Source organism: Mixophyes fleayi, chromosome 9 (assembly GCF_038048845.1).
Source record: "Mixophyes fleayi isolate aMixFle1 chromosome 9, aMixFle1.hap1, whole genome shotgun sequence".
In the NCBI taxonomy this organism is placed as follows: domain Eukaryota; kingdom Metazoa; phylum Chordata; class Amphibia; order Anura; family Limnodynastidae; genus Mixophyes; species Mixophyes fleayi.
Genome location: NC_134410.1, coordinates 43,301,856 through 43,317,458, shown reverse-complemented (window position 1 = coordinate 43,317,458; position 15,603 = coordinate 43,301,856). Strand labels below are relative to the sequence as shown.

General features: G+C 37.4%; 1 protein-coding gene across 5 annotated transcripts in view; it reads right to left on the bottom strand.

Annotated features, from left to right (window-relative positions):
• Positions 1-1,232: 1,232 nt before the first annotated feature.
• AFF2 (ALF transcription elongation factor 2) overlaps positions 1,233-15,603 on the bottom strand; it is a 422,546-nt gene continuing 408,175 nt past the window's right edge. For all 5 annotated transcript variants that reach the window (XM_075187324.1, XM_075187326.1, XM_075187329.1 and 2 more), the window contains 2 exons: positions 10,193-10,407; positions 1,233-2,823 (listed from right to left, as the gene is read on the bottom strand). In XM_075187324.1, coding sequence (XP_075043425.1) covers positions 2,702-2,823; positions 10,193-10,407 — 337 coding nt within the window. In that variant the 3' untranslated portion in view covers positions 1,233-2,701. The remainder of the gene's footprint in view (positions 2,824-10,192; positions 10,408-15,603) is intronic.

The window sequence follows — 15,603 nt, the reverse complement described above, 5'->3', positions numbered from 1 at the left end:
TGCCATTGATTCTTAATGAAGTGGCCTCACTAAAACGTGATGCGCTGTATTGCGTTATATCACTGCAGTAGAACTCTCCCCAAGACCATATTTAAAATTTTACTACCACATGATGCTACCCGGGACAACAACAAAAACTCATATCTCTTATTTTCACAGGCGGAAACAAGCCAGCCCAGTGCCTAACTGTGATACCCAGTGATGAAGATATACTTGAAAGTCACACTCCATCCTAGAAATGAACTGCTCATGCTGGGGACTGGCTATTAACAAGCATGCAGGTAAAATTATCACATTAACACAGAACTGGACATTGTATGCACGATAATTAGCTAGCTGACAGTAGGAATTTTGGGCCCCAAGTGTAGACAACATTAATAGCCTTACAAGCAGGAAGTGTAATGTGCAATACCAAACAGGGAACAAATCTTTCTCCGCTATGACTGATATGTCAAATATCCGGAATCAGGAATAGATTCCTGGAACTTATGCAGACACATCTGTGAATATTATTTACATTTTTCCTTTAGAATTGAGTCTCTTTAGTTACATGACTTCATTTTTTTACTTCTGTGTCCATTTTATAATAATATCAATGCTTTCAATTCATTGTGTGTACATACGCAGAGCTGTGCAGAGTTCAGAGGTGTCTTGCTTCGAGGAACCAATGTTCATCAGTCCCTGCTGATGTCTTGCCTAGAAACACCAGTGTCAATCCAGCTCTGCTAATGCCTTGTCTGGTGGCAGTAGTATAAATTAGCCCCTGTGATGCCTTGCCTACAGACCCCATTATAAATCCAGCCATGCTGATGCTTTGCCTATCAGCACCAGTGTAAATCCGTTCCTGCTGATACCTTATGTAGAGACAACAGTTTAAATCCAGCCCTGTTGATGCTTTGCCTACAGGCGCCAGTATGCAGTCAGCCCCAGTGAAGGCTTGCCCATCAGCCCTGCTGACATCAGAGTTTAGTGCAGGTCTCCGTGGATTTTTAGGACCCTTGGTCAAAGAGAAAGTTAAGCCTTATTGACTTTTTATGTCATCATTGCTACAATCATGAGTTAAACATTAAGTGACACTGCTACAATAAACAAACACTTATCTGGAAGCTGCAGAAATGTCTATTAATTGGTATAAACAGGTATGGCTTCATAATTTGAATATTCAAACGGAATTATACATACTGTGATAGTATAAGTATGAATGTAAAAACTGAATATATAACAAGCCCACGTCAACCCTTAAACACTTTGTAATTTGTTTTTCAATAACACATCCAATAATGATTCTCTTTTAAAAAGGTATTATAACAAACAACAGACATAAATGTGGGATCAAGAACGTTTGGTTTTTAAACTGAAGTTTGAGGTAATTTATGAATACACAATTACTGTACTAATTTATTTCACTTGCATTGTTTTTATGTTCTACTGAGAGGTAGCCAATATAAAAAGACTTAAATAACTTACAAGGAATTCAAGATGTAACACGCTATTGAAAGTGTCATTGAACTAAACCCAGTCAGATCCTCTTTTTGTTTCCTTAATCAGTAGCAAACTATTGACATAGCAGAAAATACTGTTTTAATAAATTAGTTTTAAATTATCAACACATCAGATTTCTACATCTCTAGAGACACTTTGGCAAAATGATACATTAGAAAATAATTAATATACAAAGAAAAAGCTTGCTGAGATGTAATGGGGCTGTGAACTTCTACTCCATCAATGCGCAGAATGTGGTATTTTCATAGATATTGTTTGAATTATTGCAACTTTATTTATGCAAATGGTATTGCAGTCATTGTATTAAGCCTTTGCAAGGCCCTAGTTCATTTCCTCTGTTGTGTGCCTGTGTAACAAAAAGTTGCAAAGATTTGTTCAATACCTGCACCATTATTAATTACAGTTAAATCCGATTTATTCTGATAAATTTATGTATCAGAAAAAAACACATTCTATGTTTTTTTTACTATCGTCATAACCTTTTGAGGAAAATTATTTTTAAAAAAAATGATTGCAAAAACTAGAATGGATAAAAACTTGAAAAACAAATTTGAAATTCTGTGATAATATAAAGCCGTTCCAGCCAATTTTGGTTCAGTGGGATTTACGGAATATAATTTATTAAAAATGATCCACTTTCTAGACAGATTTGCTAACTTATCACATGTGATGGCACTGTTTTAACACTGATTCATCTTTTGTTTCCCCCCAGTATTCAATATATATTATCTTGCAGATCTTACAAATGTACCTTAAGTAAACAATGTGCATATTAATTCATACCGACCAAAATAGCAACCCTCCCTAGAACATAATACTTAAAATATTTTTCCAATTAAAGTGTTTTCATAAAACACATTTGTACTTAAGACTTTTTGTTCCAAATCTTCACAAAGTGCATGAAGTACTTAAGTAAAGGCAGTGAAGACTAAAAACAATATCTGTAAAAATGTACCGTTTCATAAACCACATAGGAATGGATCCAAGAGACAAAAAGGCATATTAAAGATATTGGACAGCAATGACTGAATTGGTTAATGCTATGGTATGATCTGAATTTCCAATGATGGCTAAATCCACTTCCGACAGACATGATATAAAAAGTTAAAGTCAAGGTAATGAGTGGATTTCCACCAGCCACTGTCTTTCTGCTGGTAGAGGTAGAATGCAGGAAAATGTACAATGAGTAAAGCAGACACTACAATAATTGAGACTCGACACGTAGCCAGTGAAGTCCTTGTCGAACGTAGCGGACCAGATCGGTCATAGTACTGTGTTGTGTTAATGGCTCCATCAATGTGTCGAGGTCTTGAAAGAACTCTGTAATAAAACAATAAGAATAATGTTAACACAATGTATTATTGTGTATGATAATCATCAAGATTATATTAATGGTGATTATTATATATATAACATTATATAGCGCCACTGATTCCGCAGCGCTGTACAGAGACCTCATTCACATCAGTCCCTGCCCCATTGGAGCTTACAGTCTAAGTTCCCTAAGAGAGAGAGAGAGAGACTAGGGTCAATTTTGATAGCAGCCAATTAACCTACTAGTATGTTTTTGGAGTGTGGGAGGTAACCGGAGCACCCGGAGGAAACCCACGCAAACATAGGGAGAACATACAAACTCCACACAGATAAGGCCATGGTCGGAAATTAAACTCATGACTCCATCGCTGTGAAGCAGAAGTGCTAACCACTTAGCCACCATGCTGCCCACATATAATACTTAATTATATTAATTACATAATATATTGCTAGTATTATCTTAAGCAATGACCAGGACTCAATATGATTTAAGTGCTATTAACTCTCTTTTTGGTATTATTTGGCAACAGATTGAGAAGATTTAATTTGTCCTATTAAAAAACCTTTAAAACTTTTTAAACCTACAAATCACACCTGTACACATTAACAATGTGCAACAACTAAAAGCCATGTATCAAATGAATTTTATAGATATTTTTATATATTTTCACACATTATAGTTTAGATTACATCATTAGGTGTGAAATTCGACCTTATACAGTGACGAGTAATTTGTTTGAACAGAAAAAAATACAATCTCAAAATAATTCAAAGGTGAAACTGAACAAAATACACATCAATACAAAATTTGTATAATGTTTGTTGTACGTGACTACCTAAATATGTTTTTTGAGTGAACCAGATCAGGAAAAACAAAATGGAAAAATGCAACAGGGTGCTTTATGGTTATTTTGTTGCCATTTTCATATCAATAATATGTATATGTAGATGATATTTCATTGTTGTTCCTGTTTTTCGCTTGCATATGAATTAGAGCATGAAGGGGCGGGATAATGCGTGAAAGATAAGTGGTTTTCTGCCTGCAAAACAGATGGGTTTTTATAAACAAAGCATTCATTCTTCATTATTACCCGAGATGTTTTAATGTACAACAAATGTATTTTATTTTCATTACATGATGCACTGATTACAAATAGAGAGCTGGAGTTATAAGATTTTTACTATAAACATCACAGTATGATATATTGTTTATCTACATGTTCTGCATTACTTTATAAACACAGGAATACATAGGTACAGTAGCTCTATTTGCTACTTCTTTCCACCAGAAAATACTGCCATCCAATACAGTAAAATATATACTGTGAACATCGTGGTTTTACCTTCTACATACATCAAGCAAAGGAGAAAAGGGTTTTTCTTATTTAATGATATGATCACTTAAAAGGTATGATATTCACAAGGATATTTTCCATCTAACAAGGACACTCTCCAATTGTTATTAATAGACACATTTCAAACATGTTTTTTACATACTGCAACTTGTATTCATCAGTTGCCTTTCCAATAGAGACTGGGCATTGATAGAACTGAAAGTGATTTCTATTGGGATAGCTGGGTCATCCATTAGGATGTCTAGGCTTCTGACTAAGGCACAGTGGGCATTTAGGGGCCCAGATTACCCTAACCCATTTTTAGGTATTGTTTCTTCTGGCAAACGAATCGCGCACAAACCAGTGTGTTTGCCTAGGGCCAAACTGGGTCTTAATCTGACTCTGACGGCATTAGTTCCTTATATGTCCAACAGTAGTGATTGGATGTGTACATTGTATTTAATCATATATATTATGTTGTTCCTTTTCATATTCCTAATATAGGTATTCATCAACATCATCATCAATATTTATTTATATAGCGCCACCAAATTCTGTAGCGCTTTACAACTGGGGACAAACACAATAATAAACAATACTGGGTAACACAGACAAAGAGGTAAGAAGGCCCTGCTCACAAGTTTACAATCTATGGGACTGATTATTTATTATAATTTTTTTCTGATTTATATGGCGTTTCTCTGGTGGGGTGATATTCCCTTGTTTTGTTTTGTATTCTATTTATGTGTTATAAATTCTTATTTATAAGTCACTTATTGTCATTGTTTACATCGTGGATAAACCATACATAACTATATTTAACAGTATTTTCTATATCTTATTCATCTTTATCCCTTTGGTATACCTCAATCATTAGATTCCTGTTCTTTGTAAGTCACCATTTTTTACAGTGTCCTTGAAAAAAATGTGCAAATCGGAAACCTGATGTGTGTAAGAAAATTGCTTACCCCACAAACCATGTCCTATCTGAAACATCTCAGTTTCCTGAAACACGTGCATGTGAATAGTGCTAATATGCTATAAAAGGGGATATATGTTAAGGTGTAGCAAATTTTTAATGTGTCTACTCAAAATATACTATTTGAAAAAAACATTACATCTTGGAGCAATTATTCAATCAACAGCTCTTTTCCTCTCTTGTATGCATTGCATTTGTCTGCAAGACATGTCATTCTGACATGCACTACATTTCTACAATACATCCCTTTCTCACACAGGAACCAACTAATTTATTAATCCACCCTCTTGTAACAATCCATTGTCACTACTTATAGCCCTCTCTTAATTAGCCTTCGATCTTCTATCACGGAACTAGAAATGCTCAAAATTGCTTCAAAGTGGTTTCCGAACCTGTTCCTTCAAGCAAGGCAATAACATGTTTGACCATATTCAAGGTAGTTTGAACATGTCTAAGTTTTTTCAAGCTTAAAGGACTTTATGGTATTTTAACTTTTTGTATGTGTATGGCAAATGCAAACTCTGAACCCTGAACACAGTAATGTTCACGATCGAATTAAAAAAACTTTAAAACTACTGTTAAATGTAGCAATTTAAGCTCAAGTAGGCAGAAAAGGCAATATTAATATATTTTAACTGCAACGCTATATTAAGATTTTTTAACTGTGAGCTGCATATGCAAACTTTGAGTTTGACCTTCAAATTTGCGTTAACAGATTAGCATCTAGAAAATATACAATGATGGTCAAAATAAAAAAAGAATGTTAATATTTTCGTGCTTAGTTCAACCAAAAGTTTGAGTACTTTGAAGCAGAATGGTTAAATTAAATTTAGAACTAGAGGGAATAGTCTGAGCATCTGTAACTGCTACATTTTGATTCAGTCACATCTTACAATGCTCTTTATTTGCTTCTACTCTCAGGCTAGGTAAACACTGGAGTTTTTTCAGCCAATTATCGGGCCAAACACCCAATAAACGGCCTTTTAGCCTGATTCCGATTCATCGTGTAAATACACGATGATCGAGAGTCGTTCCAAAGTACCGATAGTCATTTAATGTGATTGCTTGTATTGTTTAAAAATCACATTCCAGCTGCTTCCGATCCTGTAGCGTGTACGCCAGTGTTGACTAACCTGTGACACTCCAGGTGTTGTGAAACTACAAGTACCAGCATACCCTTCCAGCAATAAACTGCTATATATTGGCAAAGCATGCTGGGACTTGTAGTTTCACCCACCCCTGGAGTGTCACAGGTTAGCCAACACTGGTGTATGCACTCATGTCGGCCAAGAGACAGAATAGGAACCTGTCTGTGTCTGTGTTGTTAAATGCAGATAGTGCTGTAGGTGGATTAATTCGTCCATCGGTTCTGAGAATGAATATTTTGTTTCATAGTCACATAAGCTAACAAAATTTTAATGACACTGTGAAAAAACTGTCACAGAACAATACAGTGTAATAATACTGGAGGCTGCAAGCCAGCTTGGTACTATAATGGTAGTGTTGCGATCAGTTTGATACACAACACAGGGAACCCTTGGTTTAATCTAAACACAAAACAACCGGACTTCTGGCCACACAAACAAGGCCAAATCGTACATATGCAGCTATTCAGCAAGTTAGGAGAAAAGCTCGATAGCAAGGAGTCCCATATTACCATCAGCAAAGACGAACTATATGTAGTTATCAGCCAATAACTATCAGACAATAGACCGTGAATAAATCTGGTAGTCTGAATTGATTATTCAAGTCTATAGGGATTTAAAAATGCAAGGCTATATTTTAGCTGTTAATTTAAATGTTTTGTTTTTTATTTATAACAAATCTATCAAATAATCTAATTATGCTTTATTATTAAATATACTTAATACGCACTGAATAGGATTTAACACTGAAACCAACATTTCACCTTGTGTGCTTTTATTTTACTCTAATATATTTTAATTAATTTCAAGCCAGATATTTAGCATTATAACACACTGTGTTAATTGCTAGATTCATAATATTTCATTTTAACATCAAAACACCCTACTGTGGAAATGCTTGTAGGTTTACATTGGTATTACGCATGATGCCTGTAATTATGTCATTAATAAGATGTAATTTCAGATTAAGCTGGTATGCACTTTTTTTCTACATTGTTGAAAACTAAAAAACAAAGTAATATTATTATTATGAATACAATTGGATAGGAAATGAAGTGATAGATCCCCTGCAAAATATTGATAAACATATCATACTCAATCCCAGGTGTAATCAGCAAGAAAGGGTAATTGGTGACAAGTAAATTATATATTTTCAGGATGAATAATATAAACACTGGCAAATCGAGAGGGGAGGGGAACTACCCAAAAGTAGCAGTGACACATTTACACAACAGTGCTAGGATACGTCCTGCGGGCCATCACATGTCAAACAGCTGTCCTGCTCCCCATACAGCATTTCATTATGACTAGACTGTACATATACTGGGCAGCGGGCGTCCATGGCAGTGACCTCCTTTGCCCCATAATTGCCTAGGTCAGGCTGCCAGCAGTGATAGTGGTCCAATACTACCCAATACAGTGATAAATAGGTTCAGTGTGCAATGTTACTCTCACAAACAGGTCCGCCGTGCAAAAGACACAGGTGAGACGGATTGATGCTATCCAGGGACGGATTAACCCGAGGTCTAACTGGGCTACATCCCAGGGGCCTTGGGCATCCAGGGGGCCCTTGAAAGTACTCAGCAGCATTATTGATCCTTGCGGGGGCGCGGGCGCCCCCGCCCCGATCAATGCTACTGAGACTGTCATTGTAGTCCTTCCTCGGAGCTCAGTAATCTCCTTACTGAGGAGATCTTGTGCAAGTGAGACTATGAGTCTCACTCTCACGAGATCTCCTCAGTAAGGAGATTACAGCACGCCGCGGAAGGACTACAGTGACAGGGGAAGGAGGTAAGCGCTTGGGGGGGGTGGCAGGCGGCTCACAGGGGGGGCCTCACGGGGGGGAGGGGTCAGCTCACGGGGGGGGCTCATGGGGCCTTCATTCTCTTAGTCTGGCCCTGGTGCTACCACTGTAATGAGATTGGACATTCAGACGTGACACCCAGTCCACGCTGCTCTAGTGGCAACCTAGTACAATATGTGGTCTTATTGGATTCCTCAGGGAGATGCCGCATTACAACAAAAATAAAAGACCAAGTGACAGAAAGGATGGTTTATACTGGAACAGAAATACCTATCAATAACAGTGAACATGATTTCGATTTAGTCAGCTCTAATGTGTGCTGACTGTGTGCTGACTGGTTTTTATCACCCTCAATTTAGCTGTAGTAGACCACTGAACACACTGAGTAGTAGTGAAGTTATTCCATAACTTTACAGTAAACTTTCCTATGTGATATTAAACTGGCTCCGATAATACTATAGGAATACTATTATTGCATTGTCTTGTAAATGTGTGTCTCTTGTACATGAACTGCCACTTGGTAAATGTGAAATGTAATATTACTATTAAGCCGATTATTCTTCATCTATGTTGTTACACTTCTTTCATAACCCCTGATGTAACCATGTGAGTGGTACCATGTGATCCAGACTCACAGACATAAAACCATTTTTCTACTTTTAAAAGTCCTCCATTTATTATCATCAACCAAACTTGTAGACACCGATGGATCGGCACCTGGTATCCAAACCTTACTCTATTCACATATGCATGTTGGATCCATGTATTCAATGGACAGTGCCTTACTTGCTGCTTGTGTATTATCTGTGTAATTGGTCAGGATTCTCTCTATGGTGCAATTAATTTATGGCAAACAACTGCTATAGACCTGTCTAGATCAATTTTTGTCATTTCAGATAAAGCTAAACTATTTTACCCATAATGCTCAGCAATTAAATGATAATTAAATTAAACACGCATCAACTCCAATACAGGCTAATTATTACAAGTGCAATATATAACTGTTATACTGTAGAAATATGTAAACATGAAAAAAATTACAAATTTACCAACAAAATCTAATTTTAATAATGCACAATAAATATGCAAAAGCATGTGCTTGAGCCGGCACCACTGAGGAGTACAAGGTTCCAAAGGAATTTAATTCGAGAGGATAACTAAGTTAATTGGTTTTTAATCAATATGTGTAACATACCAGAAAGTACTGCTGGTTAGTATTTGGAATCAAGAGATCACATCAAGTGGGATTACTAGAATTATTATAATGCAGGAAAATCACCAAAAAGAAAACAGAGAAGACCCAGCGTTTTACCTACAGCTGGGAATTGCGGATAGATGTATTCAAATAAACACATTTCACTTTTTTCTGGCTGGTTTATCGTTCTCCAAATAGACAAACAGACTGATATACAGTATGTCGGATTAAGTTTTGTGAATAGAAACAGAGATACAAAGCAGTAATTTCAACTCATAGATAGATGCTTCTATTTTATTTGATCACATTATTGCACATACAAATTCTGGCTGTGGGGAGGTAAGGTAAAACTCTCCATACAATTACACTATTTTAAACTATATCAAATGGATGGAAAGTGTGTAGACCTGCGGTTTGTGGTCTCTCCTAGAAGCTGAATTGTGGACAGCGGTCTCTTAAAACTAGATGCCGTATGTCAGACACATTCCACTGACAAGAGTAATGATTAATAGTACAAGATATGGGATCTGACAGGAGATTTTGAGCACTGGAAGCGTGGACCAAACATAGTCCTTTATATACATATCTCCTAATAGTCAGAAATTGGGGGGCAAAAGGGGTGTGGCCACCTATTGTAAAGGGGGCATGGCCTCATTGAAATGGGTGTGGTGCAGGCCAATTGAGGGTATGGATTGGGTAGATTGGGGAGTAGCCTAATTAGTGCCAATGTTCCAAACTTGAATGGTTTAAGTTATGTGTATATTGTACATTTTCAGTTTTCAGTCTTATTCAGGACTTTCAATGTTCCCTAAAGAGTTTGGTGGTTTTGGCGATCTAGCACTAATGAAATTAATTATAATTAGACAGATACTTTTCACAAGCAAGTATTGCAGGCATATTATGGTATCAGGTACATACCTTTATTTTCTCTTGTAAGTTTGTCAGCCATGTCCCAGTGTTCATAACTACGCAAGACGTTGTTGGTGATATTAACGTGACTTGCAGCCATGTGATGTATGCGCTGGGGGATAGATACTGTTCCCGTGGAAGAAGAGCCTGGGGCCGCACTACTATTCCCAGCAGAACTTGCCGGCGATGGACTCAGTGACATTGGAGAAGGGGTTTCTGTATTCCTAAAACAAAGGCATAGTTATGTGTTAGTGTATTTATTTATAAGAGGCAAATCATTAAAAGTAACATTTTCAGTTTTAGTCTTTTCACTACAGTTCAAATAACCCCTTTTATGTCTACACTAATCTTGACTTGTAACACTGCAGTTGACTGGATTAGGCACATGCTTGTATGTACGTGATAAGAGCACCTCATCCTGGGCAATACAACTTCTATCCACTCCTTTAATTGCACCTAATGCTAGCATTGTAGTTAAAACCATTCTCTCTTGTCCAGCCTTCCCCACGCATTTCATTTTATCACATTAAATGATAAATCCAAGCACTGGAGCAATGTCACATCTATTGTCTTGTAAATCTGCTCCAAAACATTGTAAAACCAAGGGAGGGCTGTTAACTTTTTTCCTGGGATAAGAAGGAGAAAGTGGGCTACGGTACAGCAGAATAGGCAGCATGCTTATAATAATAGCCTATTGAGAAAAATAAAGTAAAGGCAGCAAGCTACAATGGTGTTCACCTGTATCCTCTGGCAAGATAGTCATGGCTATGGTTATCATCATCACCATCTATTTATATAGCGCCACTAATTCTGCAGCGCTGTACAGAGAACTCACTCACATCAGTCCCTGTCCCATTGGAGCTTACAGTCTAAATTCCCTAACACACACACACAGACTAGGGTCAATTTGTTAGCAGCCAATTAACCTACCAGTATGTTTTTGGAGTGTGAGAGGGAAACCGGAGAACCCGAGCAAACCACGTGAACACGGGGAGAACATACAAACTCCACACAGATAAGGCCATGATCGGTAATTGAACTCATGACCCCAGTGCTGTTAGGCTGAAGTGCTAACCACTAAGCCACCGTGTTGCCATGGTTATATCACTAAATCCTTATACTGAAAGCTGCTATGTGGTGTCCTAAAAAGCCACATACACAGGGACTGTACACTGCTGAGTAGATTATGTGCACACTATAAAAAGACCCATAAACCTCTTAGAGGTGATACTTATATAAAAACAAGAATGGCCAGTGGAGCAATTTCCCCTCAATACACCCTGCCAACCCTTCTCTTTATAGGATTACATTGACAAATGATCCTTAAAACTGCAAATTCCCACCAACGCTTTAAGACGACTTTTCTCCCTGCCTACTTTTATATAATGTAAGTTCTGACCATATCCAAGCGGGTAGCCACATAATAATAAAAATAAATATAATAATATCATTTCAAATTTTTTTAAAAAAATGAAAACCAAAACAAACATGTATTATATATTCCAGCAAGCCGCCTCTTTTCAATAATAATAAAAAAAAAAAAAAAGACTGTTGTGTTCTGTTTCGATTCCACCGGTGCATAGAGATGATTCACAACGCTAAAAGGTTTTCCTTTTATTTTTAATCACAGTACCTAAAGGTGAAATATAAAAAAAAAACTTATCATCCTTCTAAGAGGTTATTTATTTCCCCCTATTCTGTTTCTTCCATGTTTAAAGAGAGAGAGCGAAAGACCTCTGGCTTCGCATAGTTATAATGAATTTCTACCTGCTGCCAAATTCTATCAGTGCTATTCTATCAGTGGTAGCCAGGATAACAGATAATACAAAGCCTATTATTTTAGCGTTTGGGAAAACCACAATGGCAATTTCCTACAAACACAGTCCACACGATAGTCAAAGTGCAATTCATAAAAGACCCCCGCCAAGCATTATTGTCTGCAGAAAGCAAGGGAGAATTACAAACATTTCTATACAATTCCTTCGGAAATGGAATGGGAAATTGGCTGTAATTACAGATGAATCTTTACATACTGTTTAGAAATTTTTAAAGGCATGTGTTTGGTGCAGAACTAATGCTGATTGCAGAGGTGCATTTAATTCTAGACGAGGAGATTAGCAATCTCCTGGTGACAAAATCCTGCTGGATATTAAGAGACGTTCTCTCACACACACAGACAGCAGGATGGCAGAACTGTACAAACTGATTCTGAATTATACTTGATAATTCAGCTCCCTGAAGAAAGCCGACTTGCTCTCTGTATCTCACTTTACTGAAGCAGAATTGTTTCAGACAATTTTAATCTATGATTGTATCTGCCATATGCATACGACTGTTTATGTCCTGAATCCTTTGTTAACTATATAATTATCGTTAATTCCAATATTTTATTGCATTGTGGGCAATAAATAACAGGTATTAACATGCCCTAAATCAAAAGGGAAAAGGATAAACACTTAAAAGACAAAGAGTGGAGAGATGACAATATTAAATATAATTTCTAATTTAAATGGTGGCTTTTGTACCATGCACAATGACGTGATTTGATGATCTACTTGGTTGTAGCATTAGTGACACTGACAACTAACAATAGCATACCTTCCAATTGTGGAGATCCATGTATCAGGACAGTGGTGTGGCCACACCATGATGGGGAGGGGCCACATCATAATGAGGCATGGCCACACCACAGGGGGTGTGCCTACCATATTTTGAAGCACTAGGTAGGCTGCGCATTACCCCCCATCCCTCCTAACTCTTATTAATTGCTCATTGTCAAATAATGGGGCGGTGGGACAGAGTCCTGGGACTGTCCTGCATAAATCGGGACAGTTAGGAGGTATGCACTGAGGTGTCCAGAGTAATGTATTTAATATTACAAACTCCACATATATGACATACAAAATAAGTGGAGTCCCACTGTCTTATTACTTTAGATCAGTGAATCAAAGCAGCAGTTTTTTATAAGGAATCAGGAAATTCTCATTTTACTAAAAGGGATGTCCAAGGAAAACAGTAAGCAGGGCTTTGACTTGTCTTTGCACATTTGTGAGAAAGATACAATGGGTGAGCAAAACCCTCTAAGCAAACAATGTTACTGCATGTTTGTGCCTGAATCAGGGTATGTAATTACAAAAGCAGGCACAAATAGTACAATTAACGTGTCACTCAGGCATTACTCACTGTCTTATATAGGTTTTCACTTAATAAACAAAATAATATTAATCTCATATTTAAAACATGCTTCACCAACAGCATTGTGCTCTCTGATAATTATAATTTACCACTCGGAGCATTGTTACACTGCTCAATGTGTGTGGCAGAGTGATAGAATGGGTGTTGATTGGTTAAAACAATGGTGCTGGACATGAGAGGATGACTTACAGTAAGCTGTTCTAAAACCAAAAAAACACTCATTTGCACTTGCAAACAATTCATTTTCTATACCTTTCAACTTGTAAGACCTGAATCAGGACAGACTGTGTAGGGGGGCGTGGGCATGTCACAGTGGGGGCTGTAGCCATGTCACTACCGGAGCGTGTCTTGGGCTTCTGAAGCACTGCACCTCATTAACACACATTGAGATAAGACCCTGCTTCTAACCATTAGGACCATCCATCAGTAATTCTCCCCACATGGTTTAAGGAGGCTCACCATCCTAATGTTTTGAAGTAGTCTTACCTGAGGAATTAAGACAACTGACATATAATCACATATTTTAAATAGAGTGAGAAAGAAGTGTGCTGTATATAGACTCAGGGAAAAGGATTTCTGGATCAATGAGAATATCTTAAGGCAAAATCATGATCCATGACTCTGAATGGTTGTTTGCAAGATCAGGCGTGAACGTGTCCAGTGCGTCCGACTCTAGTTATGGCGAGTAGGAATACTGTGAATAACTTTAAGGAAATTTCCTTAAGTGGTCCAAAGGGATGTTCAGTCAACGTTTTTATTGTCAGGTGTAAATCCCAAGGTGGTGGTAATGTATAAATAAGTCTTCAAGTTTGTGGCCAACTTAGCAAACCACTTGTTGAGCTGCTGATCTGTTAGGAAAATGCTCAAAAACTGTTTGAAGCCAATATTTGTATTTGTAAGGTATTATGAGCCATAGTTTTATAAAGTCTATGACTAGGAATTCTTTGACTATTTGTATGTAGTAATTGCTACTGACAAGCCATATAATATATTAATAAACCAAGCTATTTGATGGTGTTCAAATCCTTTATATAAACTAAATCCAATAAAAGAGTGTAGTATCATTTACAAACCACCCAAACCTAACAGATGGGTGTATCAAACGCAAAGTGTCATAGTTATATACTGATTAAGTAACGCACATAGCCCTATAGTAAATCCGTTTTTACCAATTTTCAGTATATATCTAGCTTTTTTCCTTGCTCATTGATGTCCATGTCTTCAAGCTAGCCTCAGTATGAATGTTGCACACAGCAGGTGGCACAGTGCTAGCAGTTACATCAAAAACACCCATTTAAATGTAGGTTTAGGTCATAGTCCTTATTTCCTATACCTCCCATGGTGATTTGCCTCTCAAATTATGCCCTGGGGCAGCTAGCCTGACTCATGGTGCTCACAGTCACACCAATCAGCGTGTGGCTGGTTATTCTCAATAACAAGGAGTTTTCATTTTGATAATTTAGCCTGCAATCCTCTAACTTTGTGGGTGGTGTCAGGAAATAAGGTCAATGAAGGATGTGGTATATATTGTGCAGTTAAGAATAGCGTTACATGTAATTGCTGAACTCAGAAGCCTCCATGTATTTGTTTATAGAAATCCGCAGTACAGGTAATTTCGCATGTAAAAATCACCAAAAACATATCTGGGCGTAACTCAGAGGGGACACAATTGCCTCCATAACAAGGGTACGTCTGCTCATATGAACTTCATTTCATTAAGGGTATATTAGTGGATCTCAGGAATCTCACGTATATAGTGGGCCAGTGTTTATATCATCAGCATCATCATTGGAGCATAACTATCATCATCATCATTTATTTATTTATATAGCGCCACTAATTCCGCAGTGCTGTACAGAGAACTCATTCACATCAGTACCTGCCCCATTGGAGCTTACAGTCTAATTTTCCTAATATAGGCACACACTCACACACAGACAGACAGGGAGAGACTAGGGTAAATTTTGATAGCAGCCAATTAACCTACCTGCATGTTTTTGGAGTGTGGGAGGAAACTGGAGCACCTGGAGGAAACCAACGCAAACATGGGGAGAACATACAAACTCCACACAGATAAGGTCATGGGAATCGAACTCATGACCCCAGTGCTGTGAGGCAGAAGTGCTAACCACTAGGTCACTGTGCTGCCCTAAACTATGGTATATACATTTATACACATTATTTTCGTATGTAGGTATATTATCATTAAAATAAGGGTTGATTCC